Consider the following 23152-nt stretch of genomic DNA (forward strand, 5'->3'; position numbering starts at 1 on the left):
TCAAATGTGTTACCCATAATTGGATCTTGGTCAGTGTTTGGATAGAATGCAATAATTTCCTTGATTAATTGGCTATCTTGCACAAAGACACAATATCATATTGTAACCAGATGATTGATTTACTGCTTTTCCTATTATTTACTAATTGAAAACAATGTGATGCATGGAACATAATACATCAAACAATAAATAGTATATCAATAAGTTATAATTAGTGTTACCTTACACCCTTGCCAATTGTAGACAGCGTCAATAGTGTACAATATACTGCTAACCTAACCACCTCTTTTCCTCCAATCACTCTCTCAGGTGAAGGACATCTCACTGGAGGCCACAGGAGCTTTGTGAAGCCAGCGGGACACAATACATGGAGAGATGACCAACCATTCACTGTTGATGAGGGGAGTGGAACCTCAACCCAGCATGTTATTGTGATAAAGGTTAGTGTTATAGAGTTACACCAAAAATTACAGTTGCTTTGTAACTCAAATGTGGCCTGGTTATTTCAGAAAGGCTCCCCTCAGCTTTTCACTTGTATACTTGTGAGACTTGCCTACGGTTAATATGTGTGTGTGAATAACTCACGCCGGCGAGTGAGATAAGATGCAAGAATAATCCTTTGCTCAGGTATTACATGTTACAGGTCACGACATTCTATCTTGCATTACTCATCTCATATGTGTGTACTGTGTTCAATACTATCCATCTGAGCCTATGCCGCTGTGACATTGCTCATTCATATTTATATATTCTTATTCCATTCCTTACTTAGATTTGTGTGTATTTGGTATTTGTTGTGGAATTGTTAGATATTACTTGTTAGATATTGCTGCACTGTCGGAACTAGAAGCACAAGCATTTCGCCACAATCCGCAATAACATATGCTAACCATGTGTATGTGACCAATAAAATGTGATTTATCTATCCTAGCGCCATCTCTGGGTTGGTATTAATGCCCATTGTCTTAACATCTTCCTTTTCATATAGAATTTGCTCAAGCACTTCATACCATTTTAATACCACAGTGAAAATACCTATTTACATTGTCAACACCTTTTTAATTTTCTTGTCCTAGTGTGGCGCACTGGTAGCATATTGGGCACTTCTGGGAGCCTCAGGGCCTCTTCTTCATCTTCCACATCCTCCTGAAATTGTGGAGGAACGGTCGGCAGAGATAACTGCCCTGGTGGGTTATTCCCCATCTCCTCATTATGTGTCCTGCCCACACCATCCAGGGGATATTCACAGTCTTCCCATGTGGCCCTCCTGTGCCCTATGCTCTCCTGAACTGGGCGTATGCCCCTCCAGTTCCTTCTATTCTTTCGGCCCTTTACTTCCACCTCATATGACCTTGCGCTGATGTGCCCTATGCATGTGCCAAGACTCCATATGGCATCTCTGGCTTGAGGTGACAGGAGTACTGACAGTTTGGCCTTGTTTTATTACAGGCAGATTTTTTTTGCATGCTGGTCATAGTAATGTTTTGACTTGTCCTGACGTGCACGCGTGTGCCTGAACATCCCTAATGACCTTAGGTGTGAGGAGTTTGGGAGCTGTTGGCAGCAGAGAGCGAGTGCGTCTAGACATTAAGCGACGTACAGGACTGCTGCCCGAAGACCTCTGTGGGAGTATTTCTCCACGCCTAAATGGCTTGCCACACATCTCTGCCTTTCTGTATAGCCTTTGTGATGAGTCTTTGCTATTTTCACTGCTGACTCAGCCTTACCATTACTCTGACTGTGGTAGGATGAGGACACATGATGGATCTCCCAGGCTTTTGCAAAAAAAGCAAAGTCGTGACTCGTGAACTGGGGCTTATTATCCGTAACTACACCTTATCTGCTATGCCATATCTGATAAACACCTGCTTACAACCATCGATGATGCAAGCGGCTGTTGTGTCAATCACTTTCTCCACCTCCCAGAAATGGTAATAGTAGTCCACTATAATCAGGAAAGGAACACTCTTACTGTGAACAGATCCATTCCCACTTTAGACCAGGGACATGCTGGTATATCATGTGGCTGCAGGGTTTCCTTTTGCTGCTTAGGTCGATTATCATTCCATATGCCGCACACAGCCACAAAATGTTTTAATTTAGAATACTGAGTCTCTGGCTTTCCTGAGACTGGCTTCGATCCCTGAGTGCCCTGCTTGGATACGAGAGAGAATCATCGAGCGAAGAGTTTCTGGCACTACCACCCTGTCGCCTTTTGTCTACGACCTCTTCCTGCATTGTGAGTTTGTCTCTGTATGTCCAGCAGTCCCTTACTAGGATGGGCGTACTCTTTCTTGTGTCCGGCCAGCCTCTTAGGGTAGAAGACTGAAGCGTTCGAGAAGTCTTGTCCTCTGCTGAATGAGCTTTGGATAGCATCCCATGTCTACGGGGAGATGTTGTGATCAGTAGCATGGTTCACATCTTCAACCTCAGCCTGTAGAGCATGTACAGTCTCATTTGTCCGTTATTGCCTGTGACTAGCTGTTGGTAGTGCTGCTCAAGACAAGAAAGCTGCAATGTGAAGCTCTACGCCTTTCTTGTATACTACCTGGAGTTGATAACGCTGAAGCTTTAGCGTCATCCTTTGTAGTTGCTACGGGGCAGACAGAAGAGGTTTTTTGAAGATGACCTCAAACGGCTTGGGATCAGTGTGCAACGTGATAAAGTCCCCATCATGAAGGTACTGGTCACAGGCGAACAATATGGCCAGGGACTCCTTTTCAATTTGAGCATATCCTTTCACCGTGGGTGCCAATGTCCTCGAAGCAAATGTAATGGGCTGCCCCTTCTGCAGGAGCGCTGCCCCTAGGCCTTTGTCACTTGCCACACATTGTAGGGTCACTTCCTCAGAGAGGTCATGGTACCTCAGTATTGGTTGGTTGCTTACCAATTTCTTGATTTGCGCTAATGCAGCATCATGTTGAGGACGCCATGCCCACAGCACATCTTTATTGGTCAGCCGACGCAATGGCTCACAAGTGTCAGACAGATGAGGTAAGAATTTGGCTAAGTCATTTTCAAAACCAACCAGTCGCTGCATTGCTTTTGCGTCGGTAGGTGGCGGCATTTGCTGTACTGCCTCCGCCTTCTTAGTCTGGCTTCAGGCCTTCAGCTGTCAAAAGATGTCCTATGAATGTAATACTTGTGAGCCTGCGCTTAACGTTGGTCTTTATTCAGCTATAGATTCATCTCCCTTTCTCTTTGTAAGAGCTGAGTCAGGTTGTGGTCATGGTCCTGCACTGCTTCTTCCATTGTGACACCACAGCCGTGTGCCAGGATGTCATCAGCTGTGACACTTATTCCTGTCAGTCCCTGAAGTGCATCCGTTTGCCTTCGCTGATATTCCTCTGCAGCTGGTTTCACTCTCCTAAAGGTAACCTTGTCCACTGGTATCTACCATTGAGGGTCCAAAATGTGGTGAGGTAACTACTCTCTTCATCCAAATGTACCTGCCAGTACCCATTTTTTGCATCCATAACCGAAAAGATTTTTGCCTTTGCCAGGCTTGTCCGTACCTCTTCAATGGTAAGCATTCGGTAATGCTCAGGGTACATGGATCGAGGCAAACTCTTATTTTGCCAGGCTTTTCCATCACAACCATGTTAATTATCCCCTTTTAGGGTTTGGTGACCTTTGTAATGACACCCTGTTCCTCCATTGAATCAACAGCCTTTTAGTATCTTTTCTTTCAGTGGGAATGGGGATTCGGCTGGGAAGCTCTTGAACTGGTCTAACAGGTTCAACCCCCACCAGGTGGAGCTCACCTAGCAGAGCCCCCATGGGCCCTTTCAAAAACATCCTCAAACGGTTTCAGTTTTGCCCGCGGAGGTGTTCAAGTCTGATGGGACCTTTTTAGTTTTTCTTTAGTGCTGACATGATTAACGACATGTAGGTGGTTGAGCTGTAGCACCTTTTCACACGTTTCTGCTGAAAGGAGAGGCTGCTGCTGCAAGGTTTTCACCACTTGGAACTTTAGCACATTTGTTTCCCCATCATGATTGTCTTGTAGTTCACACTCCCCTGCTGGTGTCATAACCGAGCCATCGTACAGCCTTCGCCTTGCTTGGTTGTGGCTTTTCATCTCCATCCTGCATTACTTGCATAAAGTCTTTTTAGCCGAGTATATTAACAGTGGAGCCACTGTCTAGCTGGCATTTGATCATGCTGCTTGGATCATATTCACAGTTGTTAGTGGGGAAAGCTTTACATAATTGACACCTGTCATGTGTCGCATGTCAGCTTCTTCATCATCATGATGATTACTGCATATATCCTGTTTGAGCAGATTGACAGGCTTACTTTGTCTGCACACTTTAGCAAAATTGTAAAAACAATTCCACCGAATTTGGACATTTGGCTCTTGTCTGTGTTGATCCACAGTACATGCAGCCATCTTTAGTATTTTTCCGCCTTGCGTCACTGTCCGACAAATTTTGTTTCCATTTTTCATCGACATGGTTTCTGTATTTGTTCTGAGGGGCATAATTGACAGATTCTGCCTGTTCAGGGGCAGTGTTCATCTTTTTTAATTGGATCGGCGTCTGTTCGCTTGCTTTGCATAGACCTATGGCTTTAGTCAGTGTAAGTTTGCGCAGCATACTTTCTCTTACCCTGTTATCTTTACAGCCAGTCACAAGTCTGTCTCTGATCATTTCGTCTCTCATTGCACTGAAATCACATGAATCAGACAATTGATGCAGCCTCACAACATATTGACCCGACAACTCTGCTTGGGTGTGTTCACATGTTAAAAATGAATCTTTCATAAATCCCATTACGAGTAGGTTCAAAACGTCTTTGTAAAACGTCAAGGATTTTCTTTGAATTGTTCCAATCCTCTTCCCACAGACCTAGGTGACGCTGAAGGATATGACACTGTCTTCCATTAATACTGGGCAGTGTTGCCACTCGCACATGAAGGTCTTTTTATTTATTTATCTAAGCCCGTAGCGATTTCATAATTCTCCCACTGATCACGGAAAAACAGACCGTTTCGATACAAATCGCCTTTCGTGTCCATGGCGCTAGGCACCGGGAATTTGACTGAGAGATATTGCAGGCTCTTTTTCCTCGCTCATCTGTTCCACTTGTTTGCGTTTATCCGACAGTGATTACAACGTCCACATACCTTATGTTTTCCGTAGGGCTTCGCTTTGGGTTCATTTCTCTGACACTGTGTTAACATCTATGTTAGATAAGGTCCAAGCATAATCCTTTTGGTATTTGTTGTTTTATTAGGATCTCCATTCGCTGTTGCAAAAACAGCAGCTACTCTTCCTGGGGTCCCCAAAAAAAACATGAAACATAATACAGAATGACAGAACATCATTAGACAAGAACATCTCCAGGACAGAACTACATACATTTTTCAAAAGGCACTATCTAGGTCAAATAGGGGAGAGGATTTGTGCCGCCAGGTGTTGCTTTATCTGTTTTTTGAAACCAGGTTTGCTGTTTGGTTGAGCAATATGAGATGGAAGGAAGTTCCATGCAATAAGGGCTCTATATAGTACTGTACATTTTCTTGAATTTGATTTGGGGACTATGAAAAGACCCCTTGTGACATGTCTGGTGGGATAAGTGTGTGTGTCAGAGAGGTGTGTAAGTTGACTATGCAAACAGTTTGGGATTTTCAACACATTGTTTCTTATAAAAAGAAGTGATGCAGTCAGTCTTTCCTCAACTCGTAGCCAAGAGAGACTGGCATGCATAGTATTTATATCAGCCCTCTGAATACAATTAAGAGCACAACGTGCCACTCTGTTCTGGGCCAGATGCAGCTGAACTAGGTCTTTCCTTGCAGCACTGGACCACACGACTGGACAATCATAAAGATTAGACAAAACTGGAGCCTGCAGAACCTGCTTTTTGGAGTTCGGTGTCAAAAAAGCAGAGCATCTCTTTATTACGGACAGACCTCTCCCCATCGTTGAAACCATTGAATCTATATGTTTTGACCATGACAGTTTACAATCTAAGGTAACGCCAAGTAATTGAGTCTCCTCAACTTGTTCAACAGTCACACCATTCATTACCAGATTCAGCTGAGGTCTAGCACTTAAGGAATGATTTGTACCAAATACAGTGCTCTTAATTTTGAGATGTTCAGGACCAGTTTTTACTGGCCACCCATTCCAAAACAGACTGCAACTCTTTGTTAACTTCTTTGGGAATGGGGGGCAGTATTGAGTAGCTTGGATGAATAAGGTGCCCAGAGTAAACTGCCTGTTACTCAGGCCCAGAAGCTAGAATATGCATATAATTAGTAGATTTGGATAGAAAACACTCTGAAGTTTCTAAAACTGTTTGAATCGTGTCTGTGAGTATAAAATAACATATGTAGCAGGCAAAACCCCGACAACTAACAGTTCAGAATTTTGTTTTTGAGGTCTCTGTCTGTTCATTGAGTTCTCCTTGGGAAACAATATGTCTTAGGCACTTGTTTTCAGTTCCTACCGCTTCCACTGGATGTCACCAGTTTTTGGAATTTGGTTGAGGTTATTCCTTTGTGCAATGAAGAAGTACAGCCATCTAGGAAATGGGTAACACTGTTGAGAGTTGCGCAAGACTTGAAAAGTAGCGTTAGTTTCCTCTCGTCCTCTATTGAAAACAGATAGACACGACTTCAATTTGATCGATTATTAACGTTTGAAAATACCTAAAGTTGTATTACAAAAGTAGTTGGAAATGTTTACAGGCAACTTTTGAGATATTTTGTAGTGACGTTGCGCAATTTGGAAGCTGTTTTTTTTCTGGATCAAACGCGCCAAATAAATAGACATTTTGGATATATATGGACGGAATTAATCGAACAAAAGGACCAGTTGTGATGTTTATGGGACATATTGGAGTGCCAACAAAAGAAGCTTGTCAAAGGTAAGGCATGTTTTATATTTTATTTCTGCGTTTTGTGTAGCGCCTGCAGGGTTGAAATATGCTACTCTCTTTGTTTACTGTTGTGCTATCATCAGATAATAGCTTCTTATGCTTTCGCCGAAAAGCCTTTTTGAAATCGGACATGTTGGCTGGATTCACAACGAGTGTAGCTTTCATTTAGTATCTTACATGTGTGATTTAATGAAAGTTAGATTTTTATATCATTTTATTTGAATTTGCCGCGCTGCATTTTCCCTGGCTTTTGGCCAAGTGGGACGCAAGCGTCCCCTATGCCATAAGAAGTTAACAGGTGCATGTTTATCAATAATTGGAAGAAGCAGTTTCATGAATTCATCAAGTGCCGCATCTGGAAGCTCCTCATTAATCACATCAGACCAACAAATATTTTTAACATCATCCACATAAGAGTCACAGCAAAATCTATTGTATGACCAGCTGTTGAAACTTTGTCTTTCCTGGATATAGGCACTATATTGTGATCACTGCATCCAATGGGATCACTGCATCCAATTAGAACAAAGTTCTACAGCATTAATAAAAATGTTATTGATACATGTGGATTTTTTTATTTGACCTTTAAATTAACTAGGCAAGTCAGTTAAGAACATATTCTTATTTTCAATGAGGGCCTAGGAACAGTGGGTTAACTGCCTTGTTCAGGAGCAGAACGACAGATTTTTACCTTGTCAGCTGGGGGATTCGATCTTGCAACCTTTCGTTTACTATTCTAACGCTCTAACCACTAGGCTACCTGCCCCACATCTTGTTCCTGTAGTGTTTGTAAACACCCGGGTAGGTTGATTAATAACCTGAACCAGATTACAGGCACTGGTTACAGTAAGAAGCTTCCTTTTGAGTGGACAGCTTGATGAAAACCAGTCAATATTCAGGTCCTCAAGAAAGTAGACCTCTCTGTTTACATCACATACACTATCAAGCATTTCACATGTATTATTTAGATACTGACTGTTAGCACTTGGCGGCCTATAGCAACACCCCAAAAGAAAAGGCTTTAGATTTGCCAAGTGAACCTGCAACCACAACACTTCAATAACACTTGACATAATATCTTCTCTAAGCATTACAGGGATATGGCTCTGAATATATATACAGCAACACCTCCCCCAGAAGCATTTCTCGAAATAGTCTGATTTATTTGTCATTGTTATCATGGATTTACAAACAGAACTGATGTCCTCTCTCAATGACTTACAGATTCCTGTCATCTTGCCTTTCTCATGTTTCAACTCGTCGAGCTGATCCTGGGAGAACTGCAAACTGTTCTTCAGGTCCTGGACCTCTGGTCAGGTCGTCCATTCTTTTATAAGTAGAATCCACCAGTATTTGGACAAAACACTTGAAGCTATTTTCTTGTTGTTGTAACAACTGCTTGTTGGTCTCTTTTTGTAAAGACACCACTGGCACTGTCCTCAACGGTACTCCCGCCGGCTTTGGTCTTTGTCAGGATAGCTAGCAACGTATGTTAGGCTGTTACTCCTCGCAGTTTCAGGCAGAGCAGGTGACAGGGAAAATTGAAAACAACTAACACGTTACAGGTGTTACAGCTTACCACATCCTAATCAGACCCTCATAATGCACCCGTTTATCTATCCTAAATAGGTGCCCCACTAGCACCATCTCTGGGTTGGTATTATGCCCATTATCTCATCACCTGAGATAATTATCCAATTCAACTCATGCACCGGTAATAACCTCCTCTCTTCTTGTGTCAGTCTGCAGATGGAGAGGCTGCAGGTCCTGGAGGATCGTCTCTGGTCAAGCAGGAGAGGACTGAAGGAGAAGAGGACCCACGGCACAGCAGAGACATCCAGACTGGAGCCACGGGGGACCAATCCAACAGCCCCATGCCCCAGCCCAGGACCAGACGCAGCATCACGGAGTTCAGTGGAACGCCGAACGCCGTCCTCAAGTCAGAGACAGACAAAGAGACTTTAACTGTAACAAAAAGCCTTTTACACACAGGATCTGACCACAGGTCAGACCCAGAGAGGCTGGGGCCACTGGGCTGTCCTCCGGCTCCTGGCTCAGAGTACTTACCAGTATTTCATCAGAGCCAGAGGAAGGATCATTCGTGTGGAGATGGTGATCGTGACACGTTAGACAATGGCAGTGATGATCCGTCTTGTTCTTACGCTACAGAGATGGACCCTGACAACATGCTCTTGGGTTTAGAGACACAGACTGATTTGTCTAGAGGACACTGGAATCAGTACAGTAGTAGTGTATACTCTGAAGGGGGCCTAGATAAGAAAGGGGAGGGTCTGGTCGTAGATGAATTGACTGTGAAAGTGGAGGGTGACGTTCCTCCCACATGGATTGGAGATGGTCACCTTGGAGACGGACACTCACAGGGCAGAGATTTCTTAGATTACAGGGAAAGCTTGGAGACAAATTCACTTGTCGCGACCCACTCCACTTTACAAGCATTCAGGGATCGCAACCTAGTGTCCACGTCGATGGGGCCTTCCGATTCACACAGCCGTGTTCTTTTTGATCAGAAATTGAACTTAATCGACAGGGCTAGAGTCCAGGCTCAGGGAGAGGAAGCCACATCAGAAAATAGTAAAGAGAAACGGTTCCTCTGCATGTTCTGTAACAAAGGCTTCAGCTGCCTCCAGAAGGTGGAGATCCACCAGAGGGTCCACACAGGGGAAAAACCTTTCAGCTGTACCCAGTGTCATATGCGCTTTGCCCAGACTGGTGACCTGAAGAGGCACCAGAGGGTCCACACAGGGGAGAAACCATTTGGCTGCCACCTGTGCCGGGCTAGTTTCTCCCACTCCTCCAGCCTGAAAAGGCACCAGAGGGTCCACACAGGGGAGAAACCTTACAGCTGCCCCCAGTGTGAGAAAAGGTTCTCCCACCAGCACCATTTGAAGATGCACCTGAAGGTCCACACGGGAGAGAGGTCGTTTGCCTGTACGCACTGCGGGAAAAGTTTCTCAGAGAGGAGTTACCTCAGAATACACCAGCAGAAAAAACATTCCACTCTATAACGTAGAAAGTAACCATTCTACTCGATAGATTCTGAAGTTTATGTCAAACTCTGCATTAAAGACAAAGATGAATTTATTGTTGTCAACCGAAAAGACCCACAGGTGCATTTGGTATATGAGAGTTACAGATTTCACTGTTGAATATTCCTGAGTAGAATATTGCGTCCAGATATTGTGTGATATATAAGGCATATACACTGCTTTTGGAAAGTATTCAGACCCCTTGACTTTTTCCACATTTTGTTTCATTACAGCCTTATTCTATAATGGATTAAATAAATAAAAAATCCTCAGCAATCTACAAACAATACCCCATAATGCGAAAACAGAAATACCTTATTTACATAAGTATTCAGACCCTTTGCTATGGGAAATTGAGCTCAGGTGCATCATGTTTAAATTAATCATCAAGTTCTACAACTTGATTGGAGTCCACCTATGGTAAAGTAAATTGATTGGACATGATTTGGCAAGGCACACACCTGTCTGTATAAGGTCACACAGTTGACAGAGCATGTCAGAGCAAAACCAAGCCATGAGGTCGAAGGATTTGTCTGTAGAGCTTCAAGACAGGATTATGTCGAGGTGCAGATCTGGGGAAGGGTACCAAAACATTTCTGCAGCATTGAAGGTCTCCAAGAACACAGTGGCCTCCATACTTCTTAATAAATTAAGAAGTTTAGAACCACCAAGACTCTTCCTGGTGCTGGCTGCCTGGCCAACCTGAGGAGAAGGGCCTTGGTCTGGGATATGACCAAAAACGCGATGGTCACTGACAGAGCTATAGAGTTCCTTTGTGGAGATGGGAGAAACTTCCAGAAGGACAACCATCTCTGCAGCACTCCACCAATCAGGCCTTTATGGTAGAATGGCCATCGGAAACCACTCTTCAGTAAAAGGCACATGACAGCCCGCTTGGAGTTTGCCAAAAGGCACCTAAAGACTCTCCGACCAGAAACAAGATTATCTGGTCTGATGAAATTAAAATTGAACTCTTTGGCCTGAATGCCAAGTGCAGCATGCTTTGGGGGTGTTTTTCAGCGGCAGGAACTGGGAGACTAGTCAGGATCGAGGCAAAGATGACTGGAGCAAAGTACAGAGAGATCCTTGATGAAAACCTACTCCAGAGTGCTCAGGACCTCAGATTGGGGCAAAGGTTCACCTTCCAACAGGTCAACGACCCTAAGCACACAGCCAAGACAATGCAGGAGTGGCATAGGGACAAGTCTCAATGTCCTTGAGTGGCCCAGCCAGAGCCCGGACTTGAACCCGATCGATCATCTATGTAGAAACCTGAAAATAGCTGTGCAGCAACACTTCCCATCCAACCTGACAGAGCTTGAGAGGATCTGCAGAGAAGAATGGGAGAAAATCCCCAAATACGGTGTGCCATGCTTGTAGCGGCATACCCAAGAAGACTCTAGGCTGTAATTGGTGCCAAAAATGCTTCAACAAAGTACTGAGTAAAGGGTCTGAAGACTTATGTAAATGTGATATTTCAGTTTTTATTTTTTATAAATTAGCAAAAATGTTAACTGTTTTCACTTTGTCATTTTGGGGTCAAGGGGTCTGAATACTTTCCGAAGGCACTGTAAGCCTAAAAGGTATGTTGCATATTGTGTTTGTACTATAAGCTATATGATGTTCACAAATGCCTGTTTCATTACTTCCATTCAACTATTGTTTTGACACTTTTTAATAAGAAAATTAATGCAATTCATCAAGTTCATGCAGATTTTTTGTTCAAAGCATGTTGGTGTGGTGCATTTAAGACTTGTTGATGTGTATTGTTTGGTCATTCGGACTTACACCCAACAGCGCTTTATAACCATTATAGACTTACTAAATATACCTACACACACATACACACTAACAAACACCTACGCTTCACTTCAAAATAGTTCAGTCAGGTTTGTCTGATGGTGACTTTTGACTTATCATAGCTGACTTATTTTTATCCACAACATCATCTTTACAGCGCCTTCAGTAAGTATTCAGACCCCTTTTACTTTTTCCATATTTTGTTGTGTTAAAGGCTGAATTTAAAATGGATTAAATGGAGTTTTCTTGTCACTGGCCTACACACGCATGATGTCAAAGTGGAATTTTGTTTTTAGAAATGTTTACAAAATGAAAAGTCTTGAGTCAATTAGTATTCAACCCCTTTGTTATGGCAAGCCAAAATAAGTTCAGGAGTAAACATTTGCTTAACAAGTCACATACGTTGCATGGACTCACTCTATGCAATAATAGCGTTTAACATGATTTTTGAATTAGTACCTCTCTATACCCAACACATACAGTTATCTGTAATGTCCCTCAGTCGGGCAGTGAATTTCAAACACAGATTAAACCACAAAGATTAGGGAGGTTTTCCAATGCCTCTGAAAGAAGGGAACCTATTGGTAGATGGGTAAAACATATAAAAAGCAGACATTGAATATCCCTTTCAGCATGGGGAAGTTATTAATTACACTTTTGATGGTGTATCAATACACCCAGTCACTACAAAGAGACAGGAAGGAAAATTCTTAATAAATATTTTAATTGGCAACATATACATAACATTTGTATTTTATATGTATAACTTTGCCTATTCTCTCTCGTTTCTAACATACAGTAGGCCACCAAATTATTGTCAAAGAAATCTAATCAAATCAAATGTATTTATAAAGCCCTTCTTACATCAGCTGATATATAAAAGTGCTGTACAGAAACCCAGCCTAAAACCCCAAACAGCAAGCAATGCAGGTGAAGAGGCATGGTGGCTAGGAAAAACTCCCTAGAAAGGCCAGAACCTAGGAAGAAACCTAGAGAGGAACCAGGCTATGAGGGGTGGCCATTCCTCTTCTGGCTGTGCCGGGTGGAGATTATAACAGAACATGGCCAAGATGTTAAAATGTTCATAGATGACCAGCATGGTCAAATAATAATATTCACAGTGGTTGTCGAGAGTGCAACAGGTCAGCACCTCAGGAGTAAATGTCAGTTGGCTTTTCATAGCATCTCTACCACTCCTGCTGTCTCTAGAGAGTTGAAAACAGCAGGTCTGGGACATGTAGCACGTCCGGTAAACAGGTCAGGGTTCCATAGCCGGAGGCAGAACAGTTGAAACTGGAGCAGCAGCACGGCCAGGTGGACTGGGGACAGCAAGGAGTCATTAGGCCAGGTAGTCCTGAGGCATGGTCCTAGGGCTCAGGTCCCCTGAGTGAGAGAGAGAGAATTAGAGAGAGCATACTTAAATTCACACAGGACACTGGATAAGATAGGAGAAATACTCCAGATATAACAGACTGACCCTAGCCCCCGACACAAACTACTGCAGCATAAATAATGGAGGCTGAGACAGGAGGGGTTGGGAGACACTGTGGCCCCATCCGACGATACCCTTGGACAGGCCCCCACACCACTTGAGGGAAAGCTTCAACCACCAACTTACCATCCTGAGACAAGGCCGAGTATAGCCCACAAAGATCTTCGCCACGGCACAACCCAAGTGGGGGCGCCAACCCAGACAGGAAGATCACGTCAGTGACTCAACCCACTCAAGTGACGCACCCCTCCTAGGGATGGCATGGAAGAGCACCAGTAAGCCAGTGACTCAGCCCCTGTAATAGGGTTACAGACAGAGAATCCCAGTGAAGAGAGGGGAACCGGCCAGGCAGAGACAGCAAGGGTGGATCGTTGCTCCAGTGCCTTTCTGTTTACCTTCACACTCCTGGGCCAGACTACACTCAATCATAGGACTTACTGAGTCTAACCGTAGACTTACTGAAGAGATGAGTCTTCAATAAAGACTACGGTTAGCCTCCCGGGTGGCGCAGTGGTTAAGGGCGCTGTACTGCACCGCCAGCTGTGCCATCAGAGTCCCTGGGTTCGCGCCCAGGCTCTGTCGTAACCGGCCGCGACCGGGAGGTCCGTGGGGCGACTCACAATTGGCCTAGCTTCATCCGGGTTAGGGAGGGATTGGTCGGTAGGGATCTCCTTGTCTCATCGCGCACCAGCGACTCCTGTGGCGGGCCGGGCGCAGTGCGCGCTAGCCAAGGTTGCCAGGTGCCTCCGACACATTGGTGCGGCTGGCTTCCGGGTTGAATGCGCGCTGTGTTAAGAAGCAGTACGGCTGGTTGGGTTGTGTATCGGAGGACGCATGACATTCAGCCTTCGTCTCTCCCGAGCCCGTACGGGAGTTGTAGCAATGAGACAAGATAGTAGCTACTACAACAATTGGATACCATGAAAAAGGGGTAAAATTAAAAAAATAAAAATAAAGACTAAGGTTGAGCCCGAGTCTGCGTCTCTCACACATCACACGCAGACCATTCCATAAAAAATGGAGCTCTATAGGAGAAAGCCCTGCCTCTAACTGTTTGCTTAGAAATTCTAGGGATAATTAGGAGGCCTGCGTCTTAATTAGGTATGTACGGCAGGACCAAATCTGAGAGATAGGTAGGAGCAAGCCCATGTAATGCTTTGTAGGTTAGCAGTAAAACCTTGAAGCCCTTGCTTTAACAAGAAGCCAGTGTAGAGAGGCTAGCACTGGAGTAATATGATCACATTTTTTGGTTCTAGTCAAGATTCTAGCAGCCATGTTTAGCACTACCTGAAGTTTATTTTGTGCTTGATACGGGTAACCGGAAAGTAGAGCATTGCAGGAGTCTAACCTATAAGTGACAAAAGCATGGATTACTTATTCTGCATCATTTTTGGACAGAAAGTTTCTGATTTTTGCAATGTTACGTAGATGGAAAAAAGCTGTCCTTGAAACAGTCTTGATATGTTCGCCAAAAGAGAGATCAGGGTCCAGTGTAACGCCGAGGTCCTTCACAGTTTTATTTGAGACGACTGTACAACCTCCAAGGTTAATTATCAGATTCAACAGAAGATCTCTTTGTTTCTTGGGACCTAGAACAAGCATCTATGTTTTGTCCGAGTTTAAAAGTCGAAAATTTGCAGCCATCCACTTCCTTATGTCTGAAACACAGGCTTCCAGCGAGGGCAATTTTGGGGCTTCACCATGTTTCATTGAAATGTACAGCTGTGTGTCATCCGCATAGCAGTGAATGTTAACATTATGTTTCCGAATGACACCACCAAGAGGTAAAATATATAGTGAAAACAATAGTGGTCCTAAAACGGAACCTTGAGGAACACCGAAATTTACAGTTGATTTGTCAGAGGCCAAACCATCCACAGAGACAAACTGATATCTTCCCGACAGATCTAAACCAGGCCAGAACTTGTCCGTGTAGACCAATTTGGGTTTCCAAAAGAATGTGGTGATCGATGGTATCAAAAGCAGCACTAAGGTCTACGAGTACGAGGACAGATGCAGAGCCTCAATGGTAATCAATGCTTCAGAACCAAAATGTTGCATGGCTTGATTGTTGTCCAATGACCAGTCATCAGCATTAGCGCTCAAAGGCAGGCAGCATATCCAGATTAGTCTCAAGAGAGCACTTGTTTAATTTTCTCCGGTTTTGCATGGCAAAAACAGAGTAGGCCAGAACTATGTTTATATTATCCATATAAAAGTTATGCATATATATACAGTTTAGCAATCTATTAACATACTACGGACGCATCTTTGTCAGAACAATAGAGTAAAGCCGCATGGTGTTCAGATAGTCCTAGTTTGGGTGGCTACTGGTTATATGTCTGAAGATAGCTGTAACTTCGCACTGCCTTAAATATTGTGTGATGAAAATATAACATTCTCTTGAATTTATTAAGATATTTGTGAGGAAGAAAGGGGCTACCCAGTGGTCAACATGCACTCCTGCAGGAAGCCCACCAAAGTGATAGCTCGCGGTGCAGACAGACCATGCATTCCATCAGTCTCCTGCAACCTCTGCTGCATACAGGTAGGGTAAGCAGTTTGTGAGCAAACTCATTCATAATGTCTTTAAAGATTTTTTTTTTCTAGCCAACTGGTTTTCAATTGAAAGGATGGCAAGGCTGTTCAACCTGTCTTGGCACATTGTAGATCTTAGATAGTTCTTTATAAGTTTCAGCTTACTGAAGGCACGTTCACCTCCAGCAACTGTTACAGGCATTGTCAGTTAGGATCACCACTTTATTTTAAGAATGTGAAATGCCAGAATAATAGTAGAGAAAATTATTTATTTGAGCTTTCATTTCTTTCATCACATTCCCAGTGGGTCAGAAGTTTACATACAGTCAATTAGTATTTGGTAGCATTGCCTTTAAATTGGTTAACTTGGGTCAAACGTTTTGGGTAGCCTTCCACAAGCTTCCCACAATAAGTTGGGTGAATTTTGGCCCATTCCTCCTGACAGAGCTGGTGTAACTGAGTCAGGTTTGTAGGCCTCCTTGGTGGCACATGCTTTTTCAGTTCTGTTCACAAATTGTCTATTGGATTGAGGTCAGGGCTTTGTGATGGCCACTCCAATACCTTGACTTTGTTGTCTTTAAGCAATCTATTTTGTGAAGAGCACCAGTCCCTCCTGCAGCAAAGCATCACCACAACATGATGCTGCCACCCCTGTGCTTCACGGTTGGGATGGTGTTCTTCGACTTGCAAGCCTCCCCCTTTTCCCTCCAAACATAACAATGGTCATTATGGCCAAACAGTTCTATTTTTGTTTCATCAGACCAGAGGTAGTTTCCCCAAAAAGTACAATCTTTGTAGTTGAAAACCATTTTTTTATGGTGGTTTTGGAGCAGTGGCTTCTTCATAGCTGAACGGACTCATTCAGGACTCGTTTTACTGTGGATATAGATACTTTGTACCTGTTTCCTCCAGCATCTTCACAAGATCCTTTGCTGTTGTTCTGGGATTGATTTGCACTTTTCGCACCAAAGTACGTTCATCTCTAGGAGACAGAACGCGTCTCCTTCCTGAGCGGTATGACGGACGCAGTTTATACCCGCGTACTATTGTTTGTACAGATGAACGTGGTACCTTCAGGCGTTTGGAAATTGCTCCCAAGGATGAACCAGACTTGTGGGAGTTTACCATTTTTTTCTGAGGTCTTGGCTGATTTCTTTTGATTTTCCCATGATGTCAAGCAAAGAGGCACTGAGTTTGAAGGTAGGCCTTGAAATACATTCACAGGCACACCTCCAATTGACTCAAACAACGTCAATTAGTCTATCAGAAGCTTCTAAAGCCATGACATAATTTTCTGGAATTTTGCAAGCTGTTTAAAGGCACAGTCAACTGAGTGTATATAAACCTCTAACCCACTGGAATTGTGATGCAGTGAATTATAAGTGAAATAACTGTCTGTAAACAGTTGTTGGAAAAATGACTTGTCATGCACAAAGTAGATGTCCTAACCGACTTGCCCAAAACTATAGTTTGTTAACAAGAAATTAGTGGAGTGGTTGAAAAACTAGTTTTAATGACTCTAACCTAAGTGTATGTAAACTTCCGACTTCAACTGTATCTCACCAATAATACATTTAGCTCAGTACGGGAAATGTCTGGAGTTGCATCACATATAACCGAGTAATAGAATGCATCTTCTCTTTCATAGATTATTGTTTTCAAAACCCATTTGACCACATATTCCTATGAACTCGTTTTGGCTCTCAGGGCTGAGGTAATGAGTCAGTCGTGCTCTTTTCTTTTTGCCTCTGACTTTCTGTAAGTGCTCACGTAATAGCGGGTCATAATTTGGCAACAGTTCCAGTAAGCCTAGGTAATGTCCATTATGCACATCATCAAGACTGAGTGATTTCCCCCAGAAGGGCAGATTCCTAGATGCTAAGTACAGTGTCACATCCAAAATCCTTTCTACAAGTGCTCTGTTTTTATACATTTCCGGCTGGATTTGATTCTGCAGCTGACTGTCTATACCTGTAGCTGTTGTTACGGTATGCTGAAGATTCCATGCATGATTTTATACAGTTCAGTTTGGGATGGTTGGGTAGAGGGATGGTTGGGTAGAGGGATGGTTGGGTAGAGGGATGGTTGGGTAGAGGGATGGTTGGGTAGAGGGATGGTTGGGTAGAGGGATGGTTGGGTAGAGGGATGGTTGGGTAGAGGGATGGTTGGGTAGAGGGATGGTTGGGTAGAGGGATGGTTGGGTAGAGGGATGGTTGGGTAGAGGGATGGTTGGGTAGAGGGATGGTTGGGTAGAGGGATGGTTGGGTAGAGGGATGGTTGGGTAGAGGGATGGTTGGGTAGAGGGATGGTTGGGTAGAGGGATGGTTGGGTAGAGGGATGGTTGGGTAGAGGGATGGTTGGGTAGAGGTGCCTGATCTGATTATGTTTATACGTTTTAATTTTCATAGATAATTATTTTGTCTAACATTTTTACCCCCGGTAAAGCTATATAGGATTGGGTGAAATTGTAGGGAGCAAGGATTGTGGGATCCTGTATTTTCCATTATAGCTATTAGCATATATATGATTAAATATTATCTGATGTTGGTTGTGTGAGGTGTCTGCATTTGTGCACTGGAGCATCATTATGAGATTAAACAATTGCTTGCTACTTGCCTGTTTGTGTGTGACAAGAACTGAGTAACATGGTGTGACCTGCATGTTGCAAAGCAGATGCTTTGTCCTTGTGTTTGTATGTAACAATATTGAGCACATGGTGTAACTTGCTGTATCTTACAAAGTTGTGATAGGGAGGGGTGGTCATCACGAGGTTTAACTGAGATGGAAAAATACTGAACAACACAATAACAGGAACTGAGCAACTGTTATAACTAGGGGGTGATACCAGAACAGTAGGAATCTATACATCGACGGAGGGAGGACTCCAAGAAGCGCCAGGAGGCGGGGACCCGCCTGAGCGCCTGCGATAGGCTGGGCAAGTTTAAACCACGCCCAGCCTCTACTGTGATAGGCCAACAGACGGGTTGGAACTATGTCTATCACAGTATAAGAACAACTGTTTACGTACATCCTGTCAGTTCTCTGTTCTGCCCTGCGTGGCATTACAGTGAGCCCGTATATACGAAAGTTGCATTTTCCATTTATTACTTAGCTAATAAAAAATACATAGCATAGGTGACTCATTGTCATATTTATCCTGATACCAGATTCGAATTGACGCAACTCTATAGTTGAAGTGTACCTATGATGAAAATTACAGGCCTCTCTCATCTTTTTAAGTGGGAGAACTTGCACAATTGGTGGCTGACTAAATACTTTTTTGCCCCACTGTATGTGCGTGCTCGGGGTCGCGAGCTTAGAATAACTTATTTTTTGGGGGGGTCGTGGTTCAAAAAGTTTGAGACCACTGGGCTAGTGAACAACCACTGCTTTTAATCAGGGCAAGGGGACCGGAAACATGACCGAATACAAACAGTGTAACTATTCCCTCCGCAAGGCAATCAAACAAGCTAAGCGTCAGTATAGAGACAAAGTAGAATCTCAATTCAACGGCTCAGACACAAGAGGTATGTGGCAGGGTCTACAGTCAATCACGGATTACAAAAAGAAAACCAGCCCAGTCACGGACCAGGATGTCTTGCTCCCAGGCAGATTAAATAACTTTTTTGCCCGCTTTGAGGACAATACAGTGCCACTGACACGGCCCGCAACGAAAACATCCTTCACTGCAGCCGACGTGAGGAAAACATTTAAGCGTGTCAACCCTCGCAAGGCTGCAGGCCCAGACGGCATCCCCAGCCGCGCCCTCAGAGCATGCGCAGACCAGCTGGCTGGTGTGTTTACGGACATATTCAATCAATCCCTATCCCAGTCTGTTGTTCCCACATGCTTCAAGAGGGCCACCATTGTTCCTGTTCCCAAGAAAGCTAAGGTAAATGAGCTAAACGATTACCGCCCCGTAGCACTCACTTCTGTCATCATGAAGTGCTTTGAGAGACTAGTCAAGGACCATATCACCTCCACCCTACCTGACACCCTAGACCCACTCCAATTTGCTTACCGCCCAAATAGGTCCACAGACGATGCAATCTCAACCACACTGCACACTGCCCTAACCCATCTGGACAAGAGGAATACCTATGTGAGAATGCTGTTCATCGACTACAGCTCGGCATTTAACACCATAGTGCCCTCCAAGCTTGTCATCAAGCTCGAGACCCTGGGTCTCGACCCCGCCCTGTGCAACTGGGTACTGGACTTCCTGACGGGCCGCCCCCAGGTGGTGAGGATAAGCAACAACATTTCCACCCCGCTGATCCTCAACACTGGGGCCCCACAAGGGTGCGTTCTATGCCCTCTCCTGTACTCCCTGTTCACCCACGACTGCGTGGCCACGCACGCCTCCAACTCAATCATCAAGTTTGCGGACGACACAACAGTGGTAGGCTTGATTACCAACAACGACGAGACGGCCTACAGAGAGGAGGTGAGGGCCCTCAGAGTGTGGTGTCAGGAAAATAACCTCACACTCAACGTCAACAAAACTAAGGAGATGATTGTGGACTTCAGGAAACAGCAGAGGGAACACCCCCCTATCCACATCGAAGGAATAGTAGTGGAGAGGGTAGTAAGTTTTAAGTTCCTCGGCGTACACATCACAGACAAACTGAATTGGTCCACCCACACAGACAGCATCGTGAAGAAGGCGCAGCAGCGCCTCTTCAACCTCAGGAGGCTGAAGAAATTCGGCTTGTCACCAAAAGCACTCACAAACTTCTACAGATGCACAATCGAGAGCATCCTGTCGGGCTGTATCACCGCCTGGTACGGCAACTGCTCCGCCCACAACCGTAAGGCTCTCCAGAGGGTAGTGAGGTCTGCACAACGCATCACCGGGGGCAAACTACCTGCCCTCCAGGACACCTACACCACCTGATGTCACGGGAAGGCCATAAAGATCATCAAGGACAACAACCACCCGAGCCACTGCCTGTTCACCCCGCTATCATCCAGAAGGCGAGGTCAGTACAGGTGCATCAAAGCTGGGACCGAGAGACTGAAAATGGGATGTTTATTTCATTTAAGGTACAGTTGAAGTCGGAAGTTTACATACACTTAGATTGGAGTCGTTAAAACAAATTTTTCAACCACACTACACAAATTCCTTGTTAACATACAAATGTAATCATTCATCCTGATGATAATGTTGTCTATTGACCTCTGGTACCTTAGCATTAGGTTCCCAAAGTGGGGTTTGCATGCAAAAGTTAGATCATTGAGTTGTTGAAAATAAATGATGCAGCTATTGATGTATAGCCTACCTGCCACTTATGAAACATGGTCAAATGAGTTATGTTTATTTTGAAAAGAAACACTGTCAAGCCTTCAACTGACAGAGCCATTGCAATTTTGAATTTTCTTCAGGTGATATCCATATGGCTGACTCCAATAATTGTCCTCATGGATAATGGCATTTCATTTGATTTTATATTCATAACATTGATTTAAAATGTTTTTCACCTGGCGAGCCAGCTCCTACTTTACCTTGCTACCACAATGTGCACTGTGACTGACAAAGGTAAGAATTGTTGTGGATATTAAAGTTCTGAGTTTAAATGTCATGTGTTAGATATGATTTAATGACCAAAGCTAGTCAATGTTAAATTATGCTTGTAAAGCAATATGCTGCCTGTTACTAGCTAGCTAGTGTTCTAGGTTTTTTATTTGTCTTTTGTTATTCTTTTTAATGCAAAGCAAAGCTGTCATCAAGGCAAAGGGTGGCTACTTTGAAGAATCTCAAATAGAAAATATATTTTGATTTGTGTAACACCTTTCTGGTTACTACAGGATTCCATATGTGTTATTTAATAGTTTTTATGTCTTCACTATTATTCTACAATGTAGAAAATAGTTTTAAAAAATAAAGAAAAACCCTAGAATGTGTAGGCGTGTCCAAACTTTTATATATATATATATATATATATATATATATATATATATATATATATATATATATATATATATATATATATATACACACACACACAAATATATGGGTGATTGGAAATGATGCAGACAATTACATTGATGGAATCTACTACAAAAAAAATCTTGTTTACTGACTCTGTCTCTGGAATGTCATAGCAAAGAGGTGTGAATACTTATGTAAATAAGATACAGTCATTATGGGATATTGTGTGTAGATGAGTGAGAAACTAAATCAATTTAATAATTTCAAAAAAACATTACCCTTTGTCAAATGCAATTTTCTTGTTGTGTCTGCTTATTTTTGTCAATTACAAACTATGTAACTTGGTGCAGTTGCTATGCTGAGAGAACATCAAGCCAATAATTACATTGGCATGTAGAAATTATGTCATCTAGTGCAGGACTCCAATATTAGCAGGCAGAACTTAGGCAATATTTAGACTGTCCAGTTTGAAGAGCTAAGACAGAAAGGCTATATAAGGAATGGAACATATATACAGCTGTCAGATGTGGGCGTTAACAAGCAAGAACTGAGATGAGAAGATAATAATGAAGAAAGATCAAGGAAAGCTATTTTCATATAGAGGGAGGGGACTCTATATGTTATGCAAAGACAGAATCCTATAAAGGCAGGACTCTATAATATGAGAATTTAGTATTTTCATGGAGGGGCTCGGCTTGGTTACGTATGTAATGGAGTCTTTCCATGGAGGGGCTCAGCTTGGTTACGTATGTAATGGAGTCTTTTCATGGAGGGGCTCGGCTTGGTTACGTATGTAATGGAGTCTTTTCATGGAGGGGCTCAGCTTGGTTACGTATGTAATGGAGTCTTTTCATGGAGGGGCTCAGCTTGGTTATGTATGTAATGGAGTCTTTCCATGGAAGGGCTCGGCTTTGTTTCATTGAAATTAAAGTCTATTTTGAATTCACAGGTTCTAGGAAAAGTGGTATATTTCTGAGTCAATATTCCACAACACTACCTCTCTCAAAGAGTGCAGTGTATAAAGTCATAACATCTGCTGTCTCAGCCACTGCCTGTCACCAAGGGAGTACCCTAAGGCTCGATCGTAGGTGCCACGCCCTTCTCAATTTACATTAACAACATTGCTCAAGCAGTAGGAAGCTCTCTCATCCGTTTATTTGCAGATGATACAGTCTTATACTCTCTACCCTTAACCTTGTTCTGAACACCTCCAAAACAAAGGTCATGTGGTTTGGTAAGAACAATGCCCCTCTCCCCACCGTTGTGATTACTACCTCTGAGGGTTTAGAGCTTGAGGTAGTCACCTCATACAAGTACTTGGAAGTATGGCTAGATGGTACACTGTCCTTCTCTCAGCATATGTCAAAGCTGCAGGCTAAGGTTAAATCTAGACTTAGTTTCCTCTATCGTAATTGCTCCTCTTTCACCCCAGCTGCCAAACTAACCCTGATTCAG

General features: G+C 43.4%; 1 protein-coding gene across 3 annotated transcripts in view; it reads left to right on the forward strand.

The window, feature by feature from the left end:
- The window catches only part of LOC110534475 (uncharacterized), a 29334-nt gene extending 17338 nt beyond the window's left edge, over window positions 1-11996 (forward strand). For 2 of the 3 annotated variants that reach the window (XM_090187439.1, XM_090187437.1), the window contains exons 2-3: window positions 310-440; window positions 8631-11996. In XM_090187439.1, coding sequence (XP_090043565.1) covers window positions 310-440; window positions 8631-9914 — 1415 coding nt within the window. In that variant the 3' untranslated portion in view covers window positions 9915-11996. The remainder of the gene's footprint in view (window positions 1-309; window positions 441-8630) is intronic. The other variant, XM_090187438.1, reaches the window with a different exon arrangement.
- Window positions 11997-23152: the final 11156 nt, after the last annotated feature.

Source organism: Oncorhynchus mykiss, chromosome 10 (genome assembly GCF_057628025.1).
Source record: "Oncorhynchus mykiss isolate SJ-2025 chromosome 10, ASM5762802v1, whole genome shotgun sequence".
Lineage (NCBI taxonomy): Eukaryota > Metazoa > Chordata > Actinopteri > Salmoniformes > Salmonidae > Oncorhynchus > Oncorhynchus mykiss.